General features: G+C 40.5%; 1 protein-coding gene and 1 pseudogene across 2 annotated transcripts in view; both read right to left on the bottom strand.

Annotated features, from left to right (window-relative positions):
* Positions 1-5977: 5977 nt before the first annotated feature.
* Positions 5978-6459, bottom strand: LOC309971054 (ferritin light chain-like; annotated as a pseudogene). Its single transcript has one exon. The product of its transcript is annotated as a ferritin light chain-like (transcript).
* Positions 6460-12483: 6024 nt separating this feature from the next.
* Positions 12484-20099, bottom strand: part of DNAJC12 (DnaJ heat shock protein family (Hsp40) member C12) — a 34502-nt gene continuing 26886 nt past the window's right edge. Inside the window, exons 4-5 of the mRNA XM_082854370.1 lie at positions 19345-19549; positions 12484-13654 (exon numbers count right to left, since the gene is read on the bottom strand). Of these exons, the coding sequence (XP_082710496.1) occupies positions 13560-13654; positions 19345-19549 (300 nt within the window). The 3' untranslated portion in view covers positions 12484-13559. The remainder of the gene's footprint in view (positions 13655-19344; positions 19550-20099) is intronic.

The following is a 20099-nucleotide window of genomic DNA, read 5'->3' as shown; positions in this document are numbered from 1 at the left end:
ATTTAAAAAAAAAAAAAAATCTACCCTGGGCAAGCACTTTAGTTGTCCTCAGCACAGTTTTGGGCATTGTACCAAATGCACAAGCAATGTCAGAGCTCAGTGAGGTGGAAGCCCCGGTGGGGAGGGAGGCTCTCAGAGACTGACTGCCAAATAGAAAATAGAAGATCAGTCCCTAGCAGAACTCAGAGTAAAGAGTTAAAGAGTTACATGCAAACAAATGGCTTTTTCTCTAGCTCTCTGAAAGAGAATTTTTATCAGAGATTTGTATAAGATTATCACAAATACAGTGTCGTTGTACCAAGCTACTTTTGTTGGTCTACTGTGCATGAGGTCAGGGACTCAGTGAGGGGATCCAGTGGTGAACAAGACAGGTCCTGTTTCAAGAAGTTCACAGTCTTGTAGTAGCGATAGACAGTAACCAATAACAAGCAGGTGATGCACCCTACAGTAGGCACAGATTGGTTCAGATGATGTAGGAGCACCTGAGCCAATGTAGGGCAAGCAAGGAAGGCTTCCTGGTGTAACCCAACCCCCTCACTTTACTGAGGAGAAAATAAATCTTTTGTATTGAATGGCTTGCCCAATGTCTCTGAGTTAGAAAATGGCAGATCCAAGACCAAAAGCCAAGTCTGTGACCCCAGGAAGGAACTAACAGAGACCCAGAGGACCTTGGCTTATTCAGGAAATTCTAGGGGTCTTGTGGGGCTGTGTAGTTTTGTGTGGTGGTTTATGCATTTGTCTAGTTTTCTTCTAATCCCACCTTCCTTACTTCTACCTCAACCTCTCCCTCTTATTTAGATTTTCAGTTCTCTGTCATTGTCCTTATTCAAAGTAACAGAATATCATGTCCAAGATGGACCTATCTGAAGATGTTTAGATTATGATGTGGCAGAAGAGGAAGCAAAGAAGAAAAGAAGAGTTTAAGTTATGTAGTTACTATTTTAACTTTTTATTATGGAGTGCATTAGTTTCCTAGGGCTGCTAAAACAAAGAACCACAAACTGGGTAACTTGACCAACAAACATTTATTGCCCCACAGTTCCAGAGGCCAGAAATCAAGGTCTTGTTAGGATCATGCTCCCTGTGAAGACTCAAGAGGAGAATCCTTCCTCGCCTCTTACTCGTCTAGCGGTAGCCATCAATCCTTGGGTTTCTTGGCATCTAACCACTCTAGTCTCTGCCTCCGCCAGTCACATGGAACTTCCCCTGTGTGTCTCCGTCCAAATTCCCCCCTTCCTGTTTTATTCCACCTTCAGTGATATATAACTGACATATAACACTATGAAAGTTTAAGGTGTACAACATGTTGATTTGATACACTTATATGCTGCAAAATGATTACCACCACACCATTAGCTAATATTGATACCTCCATTGCCTCACATACTAGCCATTTCTTTTCTGTGGTGAGAACATTTGAGATCTACTTTTGTATACTTTCAAGTATATAATACAGTATTATTAACTATAATCACCACGCTATACCTTGGGTCCTCAGAACTTATTTGTCATATAGCTGGAAGTTTGTACCCTTTGACCAACATTTCCCTATTTCCCCGATCCTGGTAAACCACTATTCTATTCTCTGTTCTATGATTTTTGGCTTTTGGGGGTTCCATATAAAAGTGATACCATACAGCATTTGTCTTCCTCTGTCTGATTTATTTCGCTTAGCATAATGCCCTCAAGATGCATCCATGTTGACACAAATGACAGGATTTCCTTCTTTTTCGTGGCTGAATAGTATTCCACTGTGTATAAGTACCACATCTACTTTATCCATTCATCTGTTGACAGACACTTAGATTGTTTCCACATCTTGGCTATTATGAATAAAGAGGTAATGAACATGGGAGTGCAGATATCTCTTCAAGATCCTGTTTTCGTTTCCTTTGGATATATACCCAGAAGTGAGATTGCTAGATTATATGGCAGTTCTATTTTTAATTTTTTGAGGAACCCCATACTGTTTTCCATAGTGGCTGCACAAATTTGCATTCCATTTACAGTGCACAAGCGTTCCCTTTTCTCTGCATCTTCACCAACACTTGTTATCTCGGGGTTTTGTTTGTTTTTTGATGATACTCATTCTAAGAGGTGTAAGGGTTGGCCATCTTTATGTCTTCTTTGGAAAAATGTCTATTCTGATCATCTGACCATTTTCTAATGGGATTATTTGGTTTTTTGCTATTGAGTTGTATGAATTTTTTATATATTTTAGATATTAACCCCTTATCAGGTATATTATTTACAAATATTTTTCACCCACTCCATAGGTTGCTTTTTAATCTTGTTGATTGTTTCTTTTGCTGTGTGTAAGCTTTTAAGTTTGTCGTTGTTCCACTTACTAATATTTGCTTTTGTTGCTTGTTCTTTTGGTGTCATATTCAAAAAATTATTGCCAAGACCAATGTCAAGGAGCTTACCACCTATGTTTTCTCCTAGGAGTTTTATGGTTTCAGGTCTTATGTTTTAGTCTTTAATCCATTTTAAATTAATCGTTTAAGCAGTATAAAATACAGGTCCAACTGTATTCTGCATGTGGTTAGCTAGTTTTCCCAACACGATTTATTTCAATAGATAAGACTATCCTTTTTCTGTTGAGTATTCTTGGCTCCCTTGTCAAATATTAGTTGACTGTTTAAATTTCCCCCTTCTTATAAAAACACCAGTCATACTGGATTAGGGCCCACCCTAATAACCTCATCTTAACTTGATTACATTTGAAAAGACCGTATTTCCAAATAAGGTCACATTCAGAGGTACCAGGAGTTAGGACTTCAGCATATCTTTTTGAAAGACACAATTCAACAAATAGCATGGAGTATTTTGAATATTATATATATGCAAGCATACAGAGAATTAGAGAGTCTAATATAATGAACCCTTATGTACCTATCAACCAGGTTCAACAATAACCAATTCATAGCCAATCTTGTTTCATCTGTACCTCAATTCCCCTCACTCCTATGTAATTTTGAAGCAAATCCCAGACTTCATATCAATTCATCTATAAATATCCGATGCATCTCTAAAGATTAAGACTTTCATTTTAACATGACCACAATACCATTATTACACCTAAAAATGTCAATCATTAATATCTAATTAGTGTTCAAATTTCCAATCATCTCATAAATTGTCTCAGGTTGGATAAGCAACAAGGTCCTACTGTACAGCACAGAGAACTATATTCAATATCCTGAGATAAGCCATAATGGAAAAGAATATAAAAAAGAACATATATATATATGCGTATAATTGAGTCAATTTTCTATACAGCAGAAATTAACTCAACATCGTAAATCAACTATACTTCAAAAAAAATGTCTTAGGTTTCTAACACTTTGTTTAATCAGGATCCAAATAAAACCTCAGAGTCATTGACATTTAAATGGATTAACAATCTCAGCATCTTTATTCTCCCTCTGGTTGGTTGAGCACCAGATGGTTTTGAATATGTAAAGGGCACTCTGAATTTTAAGTGGATGGAGAAAGATGTTGGCAGGAGGGAGAAGGGAGTAGAAAGACAGCAGGGGAGGGGAAAGGTGGAGGGTGAGGTTCTAGAAGCAGGTTGTAGATTCAGGGGTACAAGGCTGGGGTGAAAGGAGCCTGGGGGGTAGGAGGAAGTGGCTCAAATAGTGGCAGAGAGTGGCTAGCAGACAAACTTTTAAGAACAAGGAGGTCTAGTAAATCACTTTATATATAATACTTTACACATCAGCCACCCAGAAATTTTCTTGCTAAACACACAAAGTACTGTCAAGCCTCCAAGCTGTTTCTTCCACTAAAAATACCCTCTCCCACTTCTATCCCAGCCCTTCAACCTGGAAAACTCCTGCACATCCTTCAACACTCAGCTCAGATATCCCACATGTGTGAAGACCTCTCTGATCCCTCCCCCTCAAAGTTGGCTTACTCCATTATTTACCACTCCATAAGGCTTTGGACATACCTCTACTACAACACTCCTCAAATTGCACTCTCATTATCTATGCTCTTAGCTGAGTCTCCCACGAAACTGTGGGCTCTTTGAGTGGACTGGCAATGTTGATTCATCTTTGTATCCTGAGTCTCTAGCACCATGCCTGGCACAAAGACAGCATTCAATAAATGCTTACTGAATGAAAGAAAAATTAAAGGAGGAGAGAGAAAAGAAAAAAGGGAAGGGAAAGCAAAGAAAAGATCAAAAGAAGAGAAGAAAGAAGAAACAGAGGCAAGAAAGGAGGACATACACAAGGCAAACAACTGACCTTGCAAGGCAGAACTGGACAGCTTGATTTCAAGGTCACAACATCAAGGCCAAACGAGGCTTTCATGAATGTTTCCTTGGCTAGCACAGCATTTTTTAAATTTTGACTTAGTAATCAAAATTTAAGAATCACATAAAAATCCAGATGTCTAGCTTCTTAAACAAAAATAGAACAATCTATCCTAGCCTGGGCTTAGCCTCCTCCATGGTAACATTGGCTGTATCTAAACATGCTTTTCTCAGATTACCACAGTCACCAGCACTCCCAGTTGTCGTCCCAGCATGGACATGGGGTATCACTGGCCACTTACCATTGCCCTTGTGCTTTTGATTCTCTTATAACTGGTCTACTTCATTCACTTACTTCGCCTGCTTGGCTCATTTAAACATTAGAGTCTATCAACCTTGTCCCAGGTAATCTGCTTCATCTAGATGCTCTGTGGTCACAAAAAAATAATTATAGTAATAATTATTCTAGAGCTGTACTGTCCAATAGAACCTTCTGAGATGGTAGAAATGTTCTGTAATCTGCAGTGTCCAATACTGTAACCACTAGCCACATGTGACTCTTGAGCTCTTGAAATACGGCTAGTGTGACTGAAGAACTGAATTTCTAATGTTATTTCATTTTAATTAATTTAGTTTTAATTTTAATAGCCACACATGGCTAGAGGCTACTAAATTAAAGATGCAGTTCTAGGGCAGTGCTTCTCAAGATTTAACGTACATAGAAATACCTGGGGATCTTGTTAAAACACAGATTACAATTTAGCACATCCAGAGTGAGGCCCAAGATTCTGAATGTCTAACAAATTCCCAGGAGATGCTGATGATTCTGGGGTTTGGACCACACTTTGGGGAGGAAGATTCTAGAACGGTGCTGCTCAAACTTTAGCATGCATAAGAATTCCCTAGAGATTCCAGAAAGATTCCAAAACAGATTCCTGGGCCTTGCCCCTCATAGTTTCTGATTGAGTAGGTTTGGGGTGGGGTCCAATAATTTGTAACGAGCACCTGGGTGATGCTGGAGTACCATTTTAGAGAATGGGATGCTGTTGGGAAAAAATCTTTTTATTCACCCTCTGATTTTCTTTCCCAATCGTTACTATTAATAGTTAATATTTGTGTCCTTTAATAAAGGTAGTTACTATCCCATTTTACTGATGAGGAAACTGAGGCACAGGGAGATTAATGAACTTACCTAAGGTTACCCTGATGGTAATTGCTGTCTCCAGAGCCACCTTCTTAACCACACACTTCACACCATGTAAGATGTCACCATGGATGTCTGCCAGTGTACTGTCCTTGCCTTGATGCAAAGACTCCCTAATTCCTTGAATTTAAACCAGAAGAGAAGAATCAAATCCAGAGCAGTCTGCTTTTGAGTCCCAATTTTCCTGCTTTTGTTTCACATCTCCTCATTTTACAAGGCAGGAAATGGGTTCTGAGAAGTAGAAGTAAAGGACTTGCCTGAGGTCACGTAGCTAATCATTTCACTTTAAGTATTATCTGGTAAACGACCTTCACGTGGGCTTCTTCCCCTCCCCCCCACCTCCCCCACCCCCCCACCCCCGCAAAAAGCTTTATTGTTTCCATTTGGTCGAAGGTTTGGGAGAGGGCTGCAGGGTGTTTAAAAAGCTGTCTAGTGGTTGCAGAGAGGGGCTTCAGACACCAGACACCTGACACCAGAGGGACTCCTCAAAGGCCGCTGGGCTTCGGAGGCTCCTAGTGGTGCTTGAGGGTGAGCCTTCGGAAGAGATACTCGCCTAGCCCCGCCTGGTGACCAGCCACCCTGCAGAGGCTGGTCAGGTGGCTGCCATCTTCTTGATGAGTTTCACTTGCCCATCTAGGAGGCGGCTCTCCAGGAAGTCACAGAGGTGGAAGTCTGCGCGGGCAGACCATGAGTATGGTGGCTTCCATAGCGTCCTGGGTTTTACCCCATTCATCTTGAGATGGCTTCTGCACATCTTGGAAGGGCTTGCGGCAGCCGCACTAGTTTTGTATTTTCAAGAGAGGCTTGACACCTCGCGCTTCTCCTCAGCCAATTCCTGGAAAAGGTGTCCCACGCCCTCCAGAGCCACATGGTGGAGGTGGAAATAGAAGCCCAGAGAGAGGTAGGTGTAGGAGGCACGCAGATGCATGTTGACCAGGCGGTTGACGACAGCCTCTACCTCCGCGGAATAATTCTGAAGAATATGGGCGCTCATGGTTGATCAGTAATAAAGAGTTAAGCTCAAAAAATGGTGTTGGCCAATCCCGGTGGCCGAGGATAGCTGAGGGCTGATTCTGAAGGTTGCAACTGGAAAAAAGTTTAGAGGGTGGTTGGGACCTGGAGCAAGGGGCGTCACCGGGTCGGTTCAGTCCAAACACTGTTGAAGGAAGCGACACATCCGCGGGACCTCAGAGCCCACTGCTGGGCTTCTATTTCTAAACGTCTCTATACCACATTTCTATTGCTTTAACACAGATGGAATTCCTAAAACTGAGCACTTTTAGCTAGTCGCTACTGGTGGAGACACGTCACCCCCCTCCACACACTCAACCCCCAGAATCCTGTGCGTCATCAGCCCATGCGTTCCTCCGCAGCCCCGCCCCTCCAACCCGCCCCCAGCTGGCAGAAGAAAGGCGTTGGGGTGAGGCGAAACTGAGAGAGGAGGTGGACGGGAGGAGAGAGGTAGGTCGATGCTCCCAGTCAAGCCGGGAAGTCAGCATCTTTGACCACTAGGTTAGGGGGCGAGTCCTAGCCGCTGGGGAACTGTTGAAAACCGTGAGAACCAGCCTCGGAAACAGGACCTGGAGGAGGCCTTTCTTCCCGCCGACAGACGCTCAGCGCCCGTCAGCGGCAGCAGGGGGCGCTCCAAGCGGCCTCGTGGGCTGGAGATGAGAGCCAGAGAGAACCCTGGCGAAGGCAAGGCGGTGGCTGCCACTCATAGACCTGTTTGGGAGCCCAAATGAAGTTCTTCTGGGGCCGTGGGGAGCCCCTGAAATAACTGGTGGCACGGAAGGGAGAGCTCTGGTCTCCTGTATACAGGTAGAGACATAAAGACGTTAACCGTTTCACGTATAGCCTATTTGTTTAAGCCACGTGGTCCTCAACCACATGGCACTTTACTGTTACCTGGAGCTGTGAAAACCCAACGCCCTTGGGATTGACACAGAGGCCAATTAAATCAGAACCTCTGGGTTTGGGACCCAGTATTAGGGGTTTCATGTTCCCCAGGTGGATTCCGAGATTGAGAACACTGGTTTTTTTTTTTTTTAATTAAATTTTAAAATCTGTTTTCCATTCTATTGTGGGTTTTAGGATGTAGCAAAAGGTACAAATTCCTCAAGAAAATGGAGTTAGTTGTGACAACAAGACAAGATACATGAGAAAATGCTTTGGAAACTGGTAAAGGTAGGAGTTGTTGTTGTTGTTATTATTTATTATCCCTGTTTTAGAGCCTCCCCTGATAGTCTAACAAGCTGGAAAGTATTTAAATATTGTACTATACTCGAAAACAAATCGCCATTGTCGTCAGAGGCGAGATGCTATCAAGAATGATATCAAACTCAGCTGAATGTAAAAAAGATAATTGAGGTGTTTAAGGCTGTGCATTTAAGTATACATACTTAATTGTAATCTCTCATTTTCTATCTCAGCCCTTTTACTTAAAAGAACAGTAAGAAAGGAAGAGTTATTAGAAAGAATGATGGGAAAATACATGTCTGCTTTCTCTGCCTTCTCTGTCGTCACTAACCCTTGACTTCTACTTCTGGACTACATACTCCTTATCAGTTTCCATGCTCTCCTGGCTCCCACCCAAGGCCCTAAACAGGCCAACTCTGGACCTGGTCCTGAGCCAAGAGCCTATGTTCTATGAAGAGAAGATTCTTAATTTCAGCCACAGGTACAAGAAAGTGAATCAGAGAATTCAAGTGATTTGCCCTAAATCCCACCATCAGTTAGAACTGGAAAAAAAAAAAAAAAAAAAAAAAACAGAAAAAGATCTAGTTCTCCATAAACCTAACCTAGATTCCACTGTGAAAACATTTACTCTTGGCTGCTAATTAATAAAAGAAATCATCATAGCAAAAAACATTGGAAGAAATGAAAGAGCCAGGGTGGGAGGAGAAAGGGTGAGGATGATCTTCCTGTTACAAAATGTTCTCCCACCATGAGGGTAAGAAGACGCAGGGAGCTGAGAAAAATACTAGAGACACAGCCACACTGATGCATATCACAAAACCTGAAATTGAAGGAAATTGAAGCCTTTCTTTGTGAGACATTTCATCATTTTCTCAGTAATTGCATCAGTTTTGTAATTTCTTCCATCACTGACTCCCCAGTAGCCCTGGCATCTTCTTGTCTGTGATGTGGACGTGGCGGGTGATGGTGTTTGCCTCCAGGAAATTAAAGACCCCTCTCAATAACTGCATTAGTCATTGACACTTGCCGCTGTGATTGGTCTTGTAACCACCATCAGATCTGGGCATGGAAAGGATATGAAAATTCACAAGCGGGAAAACAACTTTATCTTCCCCTGATGCAGCCCTCTCTTTACAAGAAATATCTGCAAAGTCTTTTTTGCATTTCTAATTTGCTCGTCAAAGGACATGTTTTTGACAGGCTGGTATATGTCCATGGGAGACTGGAAACTGTTTGGGATCATAGGAAATTGTGAATTCTGCCTGGGTTTTCCAGAGTTGCTCTACTGAGTTGCCCTTAACTTAAAAGAGCAAAAAATGTTTTAGAATTGTGTTTCAACATTTCGGGACACCCAGAAGACAAGAAGCCATAACACTGAAAAAACACCCTGATCTCGTCCTGTCTCTGTGGAAGGTACCAGAAGAAAAGTATACTCTGATTTTATTACTGCTTTATATCTTGGGCACTCCCTGGGAAGACGGCACTGGGGGGCCAGCTGGGTAAATTTTTCCATAAGCATAGTGCTTCAAACTGAGCCACTCAACGGAGTCTATCCTAGAGTGAAAAAGACTAAAGACAAGAATCCCAATGAACGCACACTGTTTTCTGGGTTTTCCAATCCAATGGCCCTAAGATCTCTGAAACTTGCCAAATTGCATCTGTTGTTTGCTTAAGAATATGGTAATCAAATTCTAAATGTACATACATGCTCTTTGATTCATTCCAGTAAGAGGTATTTATCTTACAGGTATACTTCATATATAAGAATACTGTGTGTAAAGCTATTCACTACATTGCTATTTGTGTTTGAAAAAAAAATGCCTGTAAATAACCTGGAAAGGCTTCAATAGAAGACAAATTAAGTAAATTATGGTTCATCCACACAATGGAAAGCCATGTAGCAGATAAAAAGAACAAGGTAGCACTTCCATATTAAAAATGGAAAAATCTCCAGTACATAGTAACTGAATAAATGGGCGATGCGCAGCAGGGTACTGTTCCCATTTGGGTAAAGAAAAGAACAGAAACACATGTACGTGTGTAAAGCACAGGATATCTATGGAAGGATAGGCAAGAAACAGTGCCTCTGAGATGGAGAACTGGAGGAAAGGGATTGAGGAGGGAGGGAGGCCACAATTCTGTTCATTGATTATCACAAGGTTTAACACATAAGAATAGTAACTAGTACACATAGTGCTTACCATGTGCCCAGCATGTTCTAAGCACATTACGTACTTAAACTAATGCAAAGTGCTCCTTTTAAACTATAAGATATTCAGATACCTGTCTTATTTCACTAAATTATCAACTACTTGAGAGCATAAACTTGACTTAGGCATTTTTTATATCCTACACAAACACTGGTATGATATATATCACATAATAATGTTCTCAAGAAATAGATGCTTCATTCACTCATTCAATATCAAATATGAGAGAAACTAATTATCTTTACCATTTAGAGCTGACTCAAGAGCTTAATCACCTTTATATAAAATTATCTTTTCATAATCAGTTTGCTATGCCATGAAGTCAAGCCATAATCCAAAAATAAATGGCTTTGAAAATGTGCTATTACACATACATACAATTGTGGTTGTGCTGGACACACTGGGGCATTCAAACAAATTACTTAAGAAAAGTCCAGTTTTCTTCTTTCTTTTCATTCAAAGAGAGACACTATTTATCAAAGCACAGTCCCCTCCCTTTTTAAACTTTGAGTTCAGGAGAGTATTTAAGAATGAAAGGTCTACTAAGTTAGACGGGATCAAGCAAATAAAGTGCTTAGCACAGCCTGACCCGTCAGAAACCCCTATTCAAGTGACACTATTTCTCATTTCTTATGTGGAGGCTTCAAACATCATGGGAGAGGAAAGTAAACAAGAGCAAGCGCTCAGTCTTGTCAACAATTGGGAAATATGTCTGCGACAAAAGCAGAGCAGATCATGGGAGTGGGAGTGTTTTTCCCCTTGACAAGTCATTAGAAGTCATCAGTGCTGTAAATCAGACAGACTGGGGAAAAAAAGAGAAAAAAATTACAACCTTGATTCTTAGATTGAAAAATTCACTTATTCAATCTGGCATTTATTTGAGTGCCCACTTGGGTCAGGCAGGCATTATGACAGGCAACTGTAGTCCTAAAGCTCATTTTATTCATTTAACGTGCTATCTCTTTTGCATTTACTTTCTATCTTTGAAATAAAATTTGCAGATATAGTAACAAATCCCATTTTACTGAAGTAGTAAAATGATGGTAGAAAAATTCTCTAAATGTCTGGCCCTGACTTTTGGATTTGACAAAACAGCAGAACTTCAAATAATATTAAGGGGGCCTTCCCTGGTGGTGCAGTGGTTGAGAGTCCGCCTGCCAATGCAGGGGACACAGGTTCATGCCCCGGTCCGGGAAGATCCCACATGCCGCGGAGCGGCTAGGCCCGTGAGCCATGGCCGCTAAGCCTGCGCGTCCGGAGCCTGTGCTCCTCAACGGGAGAGGCCACAACAGTGAGAAGCCCGCGTACCGCAAAAAATAATAATAATAATAATAATATTAAGGGAACCAATACAGGGTTGTATTTGTTAAAAAAAAAAAAGTTTTCATCTATTTTATGGACTGAATTGTGTTCCCCAAAATTCATTTATTGAAGTCCCAACTCCCAGTACCTCAGAATGTAACCTTATTTGGAGATAAGGTCTTTAAAGAGATGAAGTTAAAGGAGGCTTTTAGGGTGGGAGCCTAATCCAATGTGACTGATGTCCTTATAAGAAGAAAGGACTTTGTGAGGAAAAAGTGGCCATCTGCAAAGCAAGGAGAGAGGCCTCAAAAGAAACCAAATATGCACACACCTTGATCTTGGACTTCTAGCCTCCAGAACCATGAGAAATATTGTTTAAGGCATCCAGTCTGTGGTATTTTGTTATGGCAGCCCAACAAACCAATACAATCTACTATGATACTATTTCATAAAAGGAAGCACATTTTGAGGGACTTCCCTGGTGGCAAAGTGGTTAAGAATCTGCCTGCCAGTGCAGGGAACACAGGTTCGAGCCCTGGTCCAGGAAGATCCCACATGCCGCGGGGCAACTAAGCTCGTGCGCCACAACTACTGAGCCTGTGCTCTAGAGCCCGTGAGCCACAACTACTGAGCCCATGTGCCACAACTACTGAAGCCCACGCACCTAGAGCGTGTGCTCTGCAACAAGAGAAGCCACCGCAATGAGAAGCACACGCACTGCGATGAAGAGTAGCCCCTGCTCGCTGCAACTAGAGAAAGCCCACACGCAGCAATGAAGACCCGACAAAGCCAAAAATAAATAAATAAATTTTTTTTTTTTTAAAAAAGGGACTTCCCTGGTGGTGCAGAGGTTAAGAATCTGCCTGCCAATGCAGGGGACACGAGTTCAAGCCCTGGTCCGGGAAGATCCCACATGCCGCGGAGCAACTAAGCCCGTGTGCCACAACTACTGAGCCTATGCTCTAGAGCCCATGAGCCACAACTACTGAGCCCGCAAGCCACAACTACTGAAGCCCACTTGCCTAGAGCCCGTGCTCCACAACAAGAGAGGCCACCTCAATGAGAAGCCTGTGCACCACAACAAAGAGTAGCCACCGCTCACTGCAACTAAAGAAAGCCCGCACACAGCAACAAAGACCCAACACAGCCAAAAATAAATAAATAAATAATTTTTTTTTAAAAAAAGCACATTTTAAACCACAAAGGTAGGAAGGACATAATTTTTGAATAATTTTGCTTTTAAAGAAACTTCCTGGGACTTCCCTGGTGGCGCAGTGGTTGAGAATCCACCTGCCAGTGCAGGGGACACGAGCTCGAGCCCTGGTCCGGGAAGATCCCACATGCCGTGGAGCAACTAAGCCCATACGCCACAACTACTGACGCCTGCACTCCTAAAGCCCATGCTCTGCAACAAAAGAAGCCACCGCAATGAGAAGCCCGCGCACCACAACAGAGTAGCCCACGCTCGCCGCAACTAGAGAAAGCCCACGCACAGCAACGAAGACCCAAAGCAGCCAATAAATAAATAAATAAATAGATTTATTTAAAAAAAAAAAACTTCCTATATTTGTATTTTTTTCATTTTGCTATAGACCAGTGAAAACTCTGTTTTGACCAAGGAACCCCTGCTCTAAAATCATCTTTCTTCTTAATTTTTCATTCACTTGTTTCCAAACAAAAAATAACCATAGACTACACGTGGCAAACCTAGTAATTCCAACCTAAAAAGGATGTGTTATGTAACAAGCCCATTTTCATAGTTAGAACATAGTTTATAAGTTTATCACCTGCTATATAATAAATCTTGTAAAAACATTTTCTCAAATGAATAATAACCTTTTAAATTTATAATTATTAAGATTGAAGTAGAAATACTTATTCAAATTATTTTCAAAATACAGTTGAATTATAAATTCATTATGAAGTTTGGGAAAATTATTTATTTTATTCAATGGAGTTTAGACAAGTAATTTCACATTTCATTTTAAATCCAGAGTCAGAAAACATTTCTTGTACATCTAGCACTCATAAAGATCATGGTATATCAATGAAATATTTAAATATAGAGATCGATTTTTAATGGATTTCTATAAATAACATCAACAGGAAAACGCACATAATACAATCTACTCTGGATCTAAGAGCTGTAATTTACTCAAATATTGAAAGAAACTAGTCTGAAAATTTTCTTGTTTAGAAAACATATTGAGAGAACAGGATCAAGGATGGAGGAATTAATTTTTACTCAGCAATTCACAAACATGACATTTTTAAGATTTGAACAAAGGCTGTATGTTGGCAGCGCAGGGAATGATCTCTCTCTCTCTCTCTCTTTGTCTCTCTCCCTCCCTCCCTCTCCCTCTCCCCCCTGTGGAGCAGGGACATTTCATATTTCATAGTTTCTGAATTTCCTCAGGAGTTCTGAAGGAGCATCCCCAGACCAGCGGAAACGAAGGTGCCAACAGTTCACATCTGAAAAACCTGTAGAAGAGAGAAGAGAATATTTTAAAATCAGAGGTAGGAAAAGTCAAGCGTATTTATAATAGTAAAACAGCTTGTTGATTAGATTTCATTGCAATAAGTGAAATGTAAGGGTAAGTCTTTGGTATGAATTATTAATATCTTACAGAAATGGATAAGCAGACTATTGAATCCTTATGAACAGGAATTGGTTTATATGGATGAGAGGGCCTTACGTGTTTAAATGCTTATTAATAAAAAGATATTTATAGATACTTCCAGTGGTGGGAATTTTGACAATTCATCTGCAAGCAAATTAGAAACTACTTTCAAACAGCTGTCAAAAGTAGAAGGTTGGGGCTTCCCTGGTGGCACAGTGGTTGAGAGTCCGCCTGCTGATGCAGGGGACACGGGTTCGTGCCCCGGTCCGGGAAGATCCCACATGCCGCAGAGCGGCTGGGCCCGTGAGCCATGGCCGCTGAGCCTGCGCATCCGGAGCCTGTGCTCCGCAATGGGAGAGGCCACAACAGCGAGAGGCCCGCGTACCGCAAAAAAAAAAAAAAGAAAAAAAAGTAGAAGGTCAATGGAAAGGATCCCTGGAAATACAAATAATTTATTCCACAGTAGTAAGATTTTTTTTTTAATTCTAATAAACAACTTTGTGGAAAATTAGAGAAAAGGTCATTTTCATTCTCTACTGGAGGAAGTGTAAACTGGCAAAACTTCTAGCAGGCAATTTGGCAATATTTATCAAACTCATTAAAATGTATAAACCTTTAAGCCAATAATTCTACTTCTAGAAATTTATCCTAATGAAATAATCATGATGTGCTCAAGGGCTTAACTCTAAGGATGTTTATTATGATACCATTTGTAAATGTTTAAAAAATAAAGAAATAGTCTAAATCTTCAGTAATAGAAAATTGGTTAAAAGGCTTTGATATAGTCGTTAACAATGTTTTAATATTTATCATCATAGAAAAAGGTTCGTAACATATTGCTAAGTAACTGGTAGTTACGAAACAGTTTAGACAGCATGATCTCATTCATAAATTCATATTTACATGGGTATTTATATAAAATTTTTTTAAGTCTCTAAGTAATTACCCCTAAATGTTAACAGTAACTATTCCTGAAGAGTTGGAATAGATATGATTTTCATTTTTTATACTCTTTTTTTGTTTATCTGTATTTTCTTATTTTTCTGCGATGAACAAGTATGCCTTGTATCATTTTTTACTTTTATAATATTGCTGATGAAAAAGCAGGTTACAGAATAATATATTAAATATGCGTCCATCGATATTTGAAATATTATCTAAATATGTAGTAGGAAAAATATACACAGAATAGTTGACAGTGATTATCCTAGGAAAATAGGATCTGCACTTTCTTTAGAACTATCAGAGGAAAAAATCTAAAGAATTGCCATTTGGGGAAAAAGCAAAAAGGAAATTGTTTCTGACAACCTGTAATTGAAAAACACATACAAAATATGTACAGTAATATCCTTTTCATTTTAGGTATACTAACATATCTTAAAATATACCAAAATAACAATATTACATATTTCCCTAAGTGGTAAGACTACAAGTTATTGTATTTTCTTCCTTTTGCTTGACCATATTTTCTCACATTTCTACACTAAATACATGTTATTTCTGTAGTTTGAAAAGATGTTTTCGAGTTTGGGTCCACCTAGAAGTAGACCCCAGACAAGAACTTGAATTCAAGTGGCTAACTTGGGAAGTTGATCCCAGGAGACCCTGGTAGGGAAAGGAACCAAGTTTGTAAAGACCCCTGAGAGTTATTCCACTTGAGGGGTGAAGGCGCTGGGGAATTTAGCCTCCCACTCCCATTCATTATCATCTGATAGCTACACCCAGAGCGTGTTTACTCCCTGGTACTTAACTGCCCGCTCACTGCTGCCAAGCCGGACCCACTGCCGGAGAAAGCACTCTGGTGGGAGCCGTAGGGTTGGCAATGCCCAGAGGATATGTTAGCACATCAACAGCATCTGCTACATTTGTTTTTATTTTACTCCAGGATGTTTGATTCTAGAATTGTATTCATCAGAAGGCACATTTATTGCATATTTAAATGAAAAGAAAGTAAAAGTAAGATTGTCTCGCACATGGGTTTTCAGATGCCATGCTCCTTATTTTCCTGGTTGCAATGAAGAATCAGAAAATCATGGGGACTATTTAATAGAAGCTCATCACAGAAGAGGCATCAAAAGGCAAACTTCAAAGTAAATATCAAGCACTGCTTGAGGAAATTAACAAAAATGCTGAAAAGTTATGTGGGAAGCCACTCAGGGCTTGGTAAAGCTGACATGAATAATATTTCTTAAATGCTGATGTTATAAAAATTTACACTGCAGTCAAAGGAAATTATAAATAATCAGGCAACTGTGCTTTGGCATATGAAACCCCAACTTTAAGGCACTACTCAGAACAGCCAATAATCTCTTAAACAACATTAAGAAAATACTGGTAAATGCAGCTTTCAGCAAAATTGCGTAATTCTTATTCTCCAACAACAGCTTTCAAAACAGTGATCCTCCCTCCTCTCACCCTCTCTGCTTCATTCCTCAACCACAGTAAGAATACATTTCACAATGTGAGGGTATCAAAACTGGCATCACAATTTGTTCTGAGTAAATTACAATATATCTACACTGTGGAATATTTATCAGCTGTTCATTCTAATGAATTCATTCTAAATATAAGGGTCTAAGGAGGAGTCCCATAGTAATAAAAGCTAACATTAAAAAAGCAATGGCCAGGCTTCCCTGGTGGCGCAGTGGTTGAGAGTCCGCCTGCCGATGCAGGGGACACGGGTTCGTGCCCCGGTCTGAGAAGATCCCACGTGCCACGGAGAGGCTGGGCCTGTGAGCCATGGCCGCTGAGCCTGCGCGTCCGGAGCCTGTGCTCCACAACGGGAGAGGCCACAGCAGTGAAAGGCCCACGTACTGCAAAAAAAAAAAAAAAAAAAAAAGCAATGGCCATGTACCAGGTCTAAATATTTTACATATGTAATTTACTTCTCAAAAAGACCTTACAAAAAAAAAAAAAAGGCTTCCCTGGTGGCGCAGTGGTTAAGAATCCGCCTGCCAATGCAGGGCACACGGGTTCGATTCCTGGTCCGGGAAGACCCCACATGCCGCCAAGCAACTAATCCCATGCGCCACAATATTGAGCCTGCACTCTAGAGCCCATGAGCCACAACTACTGAAGCCCACACACCACAACTACTGAAGCCAGCATGCCTAGAGGCCGTGCTCTGCAACAAGAGAAGACACCGCAGTGAGAAGCGCCCGCACCGCAACCAGAGAAAGCCCACATGCAGCAACAAAGATCCAGCCCAGCCAAAAAAAAAAAAAAAAAAAAAGACTTTACAAGGTAGAGGTAGACACAAACATTTTAACTAATATATAGAGATAAGAAAATGCAAATACAGAGAGGTTATCTCACTTGCCCAAGGTCACACAACTCATCAGTGGGGAAAGCTAGGCTCTGGTTCCAGAGTCTGTGCTCTTAGCTACTGTATAACAGAGAGGAATGTGCACAGTATAACCCCATTCTTTATTTGTAAAGCCCTCACAAACGAACATATGCTTATACATGCCTTTGTTAGCATAGACAAACAAAGGCTATGGAAGGAGACACACCTGGGCATCTGCATTGGTTACTTCAGGAAGTAGAAGCAGAGAAGGATGAGACTAGGGTAGACACTAAATTGTTGTCTATATGTGATTCTTTGAATTTTTAATGATAAGCTCATATTACTTTGGGGTTTTTAAATATCTAAATAACTATTTTTGAAAAGAAAGAGAGTTTTATAGAATCTTATGAAAGGGATTTAAGTGGGGCCTCAGTGTGAGAATCTGACGTAATCAACCCCCTCAACTCTGGTGAACTCAGAATAGGTCTGAATCTGAAACATATAGTCACAAGGAGGCCCCAAGGGTTCCGGAAGCCCAGATCTGAACATTCCAAGGCTAAATGGAGAAACATTCACGTGTTTGCCTGTGAATGCCTGTGGGTGGGTGTTTGTATGTGTATGTTTGCCTAAAACACTGTTTTTAGGACATTCGAGCTTCTGCTTTGATTGGTTTGTTATATTATAACCACTGCCAGTTATGCGGCTGATGCAGTCAACTGCAGACTCTATGAAACGATCTCTTGGGTAACCAGCAGAGGCAACTGAAGGAAGCTCTAAGAATCTTTATTCCCAACAAGTAGTGAGCATGTAAAAGTTCTCCCCAGAGAGAGTTTTGAAGTGACTGTCTCTAGAAAGACTATAGTTCACCACAAACTATCGAATTATCTTCTTTTTTGTAAGAAGTGTTCGAGAACATTCAGGAACCTTTTACTTAAAGGCTAAATTCTAGTGGGGTGTTGTATCACAACCATGAGAATCAAGAATTTGGAGGACAGTTAACGTGTGTGTACATAACACACCTGTACAAGATAAATACAGTGGGATGGCCAGATAGACAAAGAAATGATAACAATAGCTAACAATTATCCAGGGCCTGCTGTAGGCAAATCACTGTGCTAAGCATTTTGCATGGATCGTCTCATTTAATCCTCATGGTAACTTTATGAGAAGGTACCATTCTGATCTCTATTTTGTAGATGAGAAAACTGAAGTGTAGAGAAGTTAAGTAACTTTTACCCAGTAATACAGATGATAAATGGTAGAGCTAGGATATGAACCCAGGTAGTATAGCTGGGGAGCCGAGAGTTTAACCTCTGTAATACCCTGCTTCAATGGATATATACATGGGTCAGATGTCTATAAATCTACTTACAGGTAAGGTATCTTCTCAGGATAGTGCAATGCCTTAGAATGCAGACTCTGCAACCAAACTGCCTCAGTTCAGACCTCTTCCCTGCCACATACAAGCTGGATAACCTTGAGAAAATTATTCAACCTCTCTAGGCTTCAGTTTTCTCATCTATACAATGAGAATAATATTGGTACCAACCTGGGCTTCCCTGCTGGTGCAGTGGTTGGGAGTCTGCCTGCCAATGCAGGGGACATGGGTTTGATCCCTGGCCTGGGAAAATCCCACATGCCATGGAGCAACTGGGCCCGTGCGCTATGGCTACTGAGCCTGCGCTCTAGAACCTGCGTGCCACAACTGCTGAGGCCCGCACGCCTGGATCCCGTGCTCCGCAACAAGAGAGGCCACCGCAGTGAGGGTCCCGCTCACCACAACGAAGAGTGGCCACCACTGGCCGCAACTGGAGAGGGCCCGCGCACAGCAACGAAGACCCAACACAGCCAAAAATAAAAACAAATAAATAAATTTATAATATTGGTACCAACTTCACAAACTTGTAATGAGGATTAAATAAATTAATATATGTAAAATTAATATTAAACAAGATAATAGATGTAAAGTAAAATATGTAAAGAACTACACATAGTAAATTCCCAACACATGTTAGCTAGTACTGTTTTAGTAAAGCAGATGACGATCCCAGAGATGTCTCAAGTTTTCCCTTGCAAGGAATGTATTAAGGAATATATCTTCTAGTTTCTGTGTCAATGCTAGGTAAGTATCTTTTAAGGTGCTAAACCAGCCCTTATATTTGGCACTACTATGTAGCTGGAAAGGTTGAGAATAAATACAATATAAAACGAGCCTTTTAATTTCACACCTTCTCTGTTCTGCAAAGCTACATGACATGACTTACCTGGAGAATCTGGATTTTGTGAGGAGAATGACTTCTCCATGGATTTGGATTCTTTTTGCTCCATTTTCTCTGTGGTTGGACTGAACTCCTCATTCTTTATCTCTTTTTGCTCATTCCGTTCCTCATTTTCAATTTTATCGGTATGAGTCTGGTCAGATTCTTCCAACATCAGATCTTTTTTACCTCTGGTAGCCCAGTGCATTGACTACATTAATTGAAAGCAGATGTATAATATAAAATCAATATTATATAGTTTCTATATTTAAAGTTCAATATGTGGTAACACCTAACCTACTATTATAGTGCTGATTAACAAAATGTTAGACTTGACTATTAGCCAGATATTAATTAATTCAGATGTTAATCAATTAATCCTCACTGATTTGGAAAACTAATGATATAAGGAGAAATCCATATCCTGGTAGAAAGCAAAGGGACCAGCATCAGAGAGATTCCAAGAATGAGATGTTTTCTTAGAAAGTTAGGCATAAAATTACCATATGACCCAGTAATTCAATTGCTAGACACAAAAGAATTGAAAACAAGTGTTCAAAGAAAAACTTAAACTCAAGTGTTCATAGCAGCACTAGTCACAAGAGCCAAAAGGTGGAAACAATCCAAATGTCCATCAATTCGTGAATGAATAAACAAAAATGTGGCATATTCATACAATGGAATATTATTTGGCCATTAAAAAGGAGGAAAGTACTACAAAGTGGATAAACCTTGAAAACACTATGCTTAGTAAAAGAAGC

The sequence above is a fragment of the Leucopleurus acutus genome, assembly GCF_964270905.1.
Source record: "Leucopleurus acutus genome assembly, chromosome: 14".
In the NCBI taxonomy this organism is placed as follows: Eukaryota; Metazoa; Chordata; class Mammalia; order Artiodactyla; family Delphinidae; genus Leucopleurus; species Leucopleurus acutus.
The sequence above is the reverse complement of the archived record's forward strand: the minus strand, read 5'-3'. Positions and strand labels throughout refer to the sequence as shown.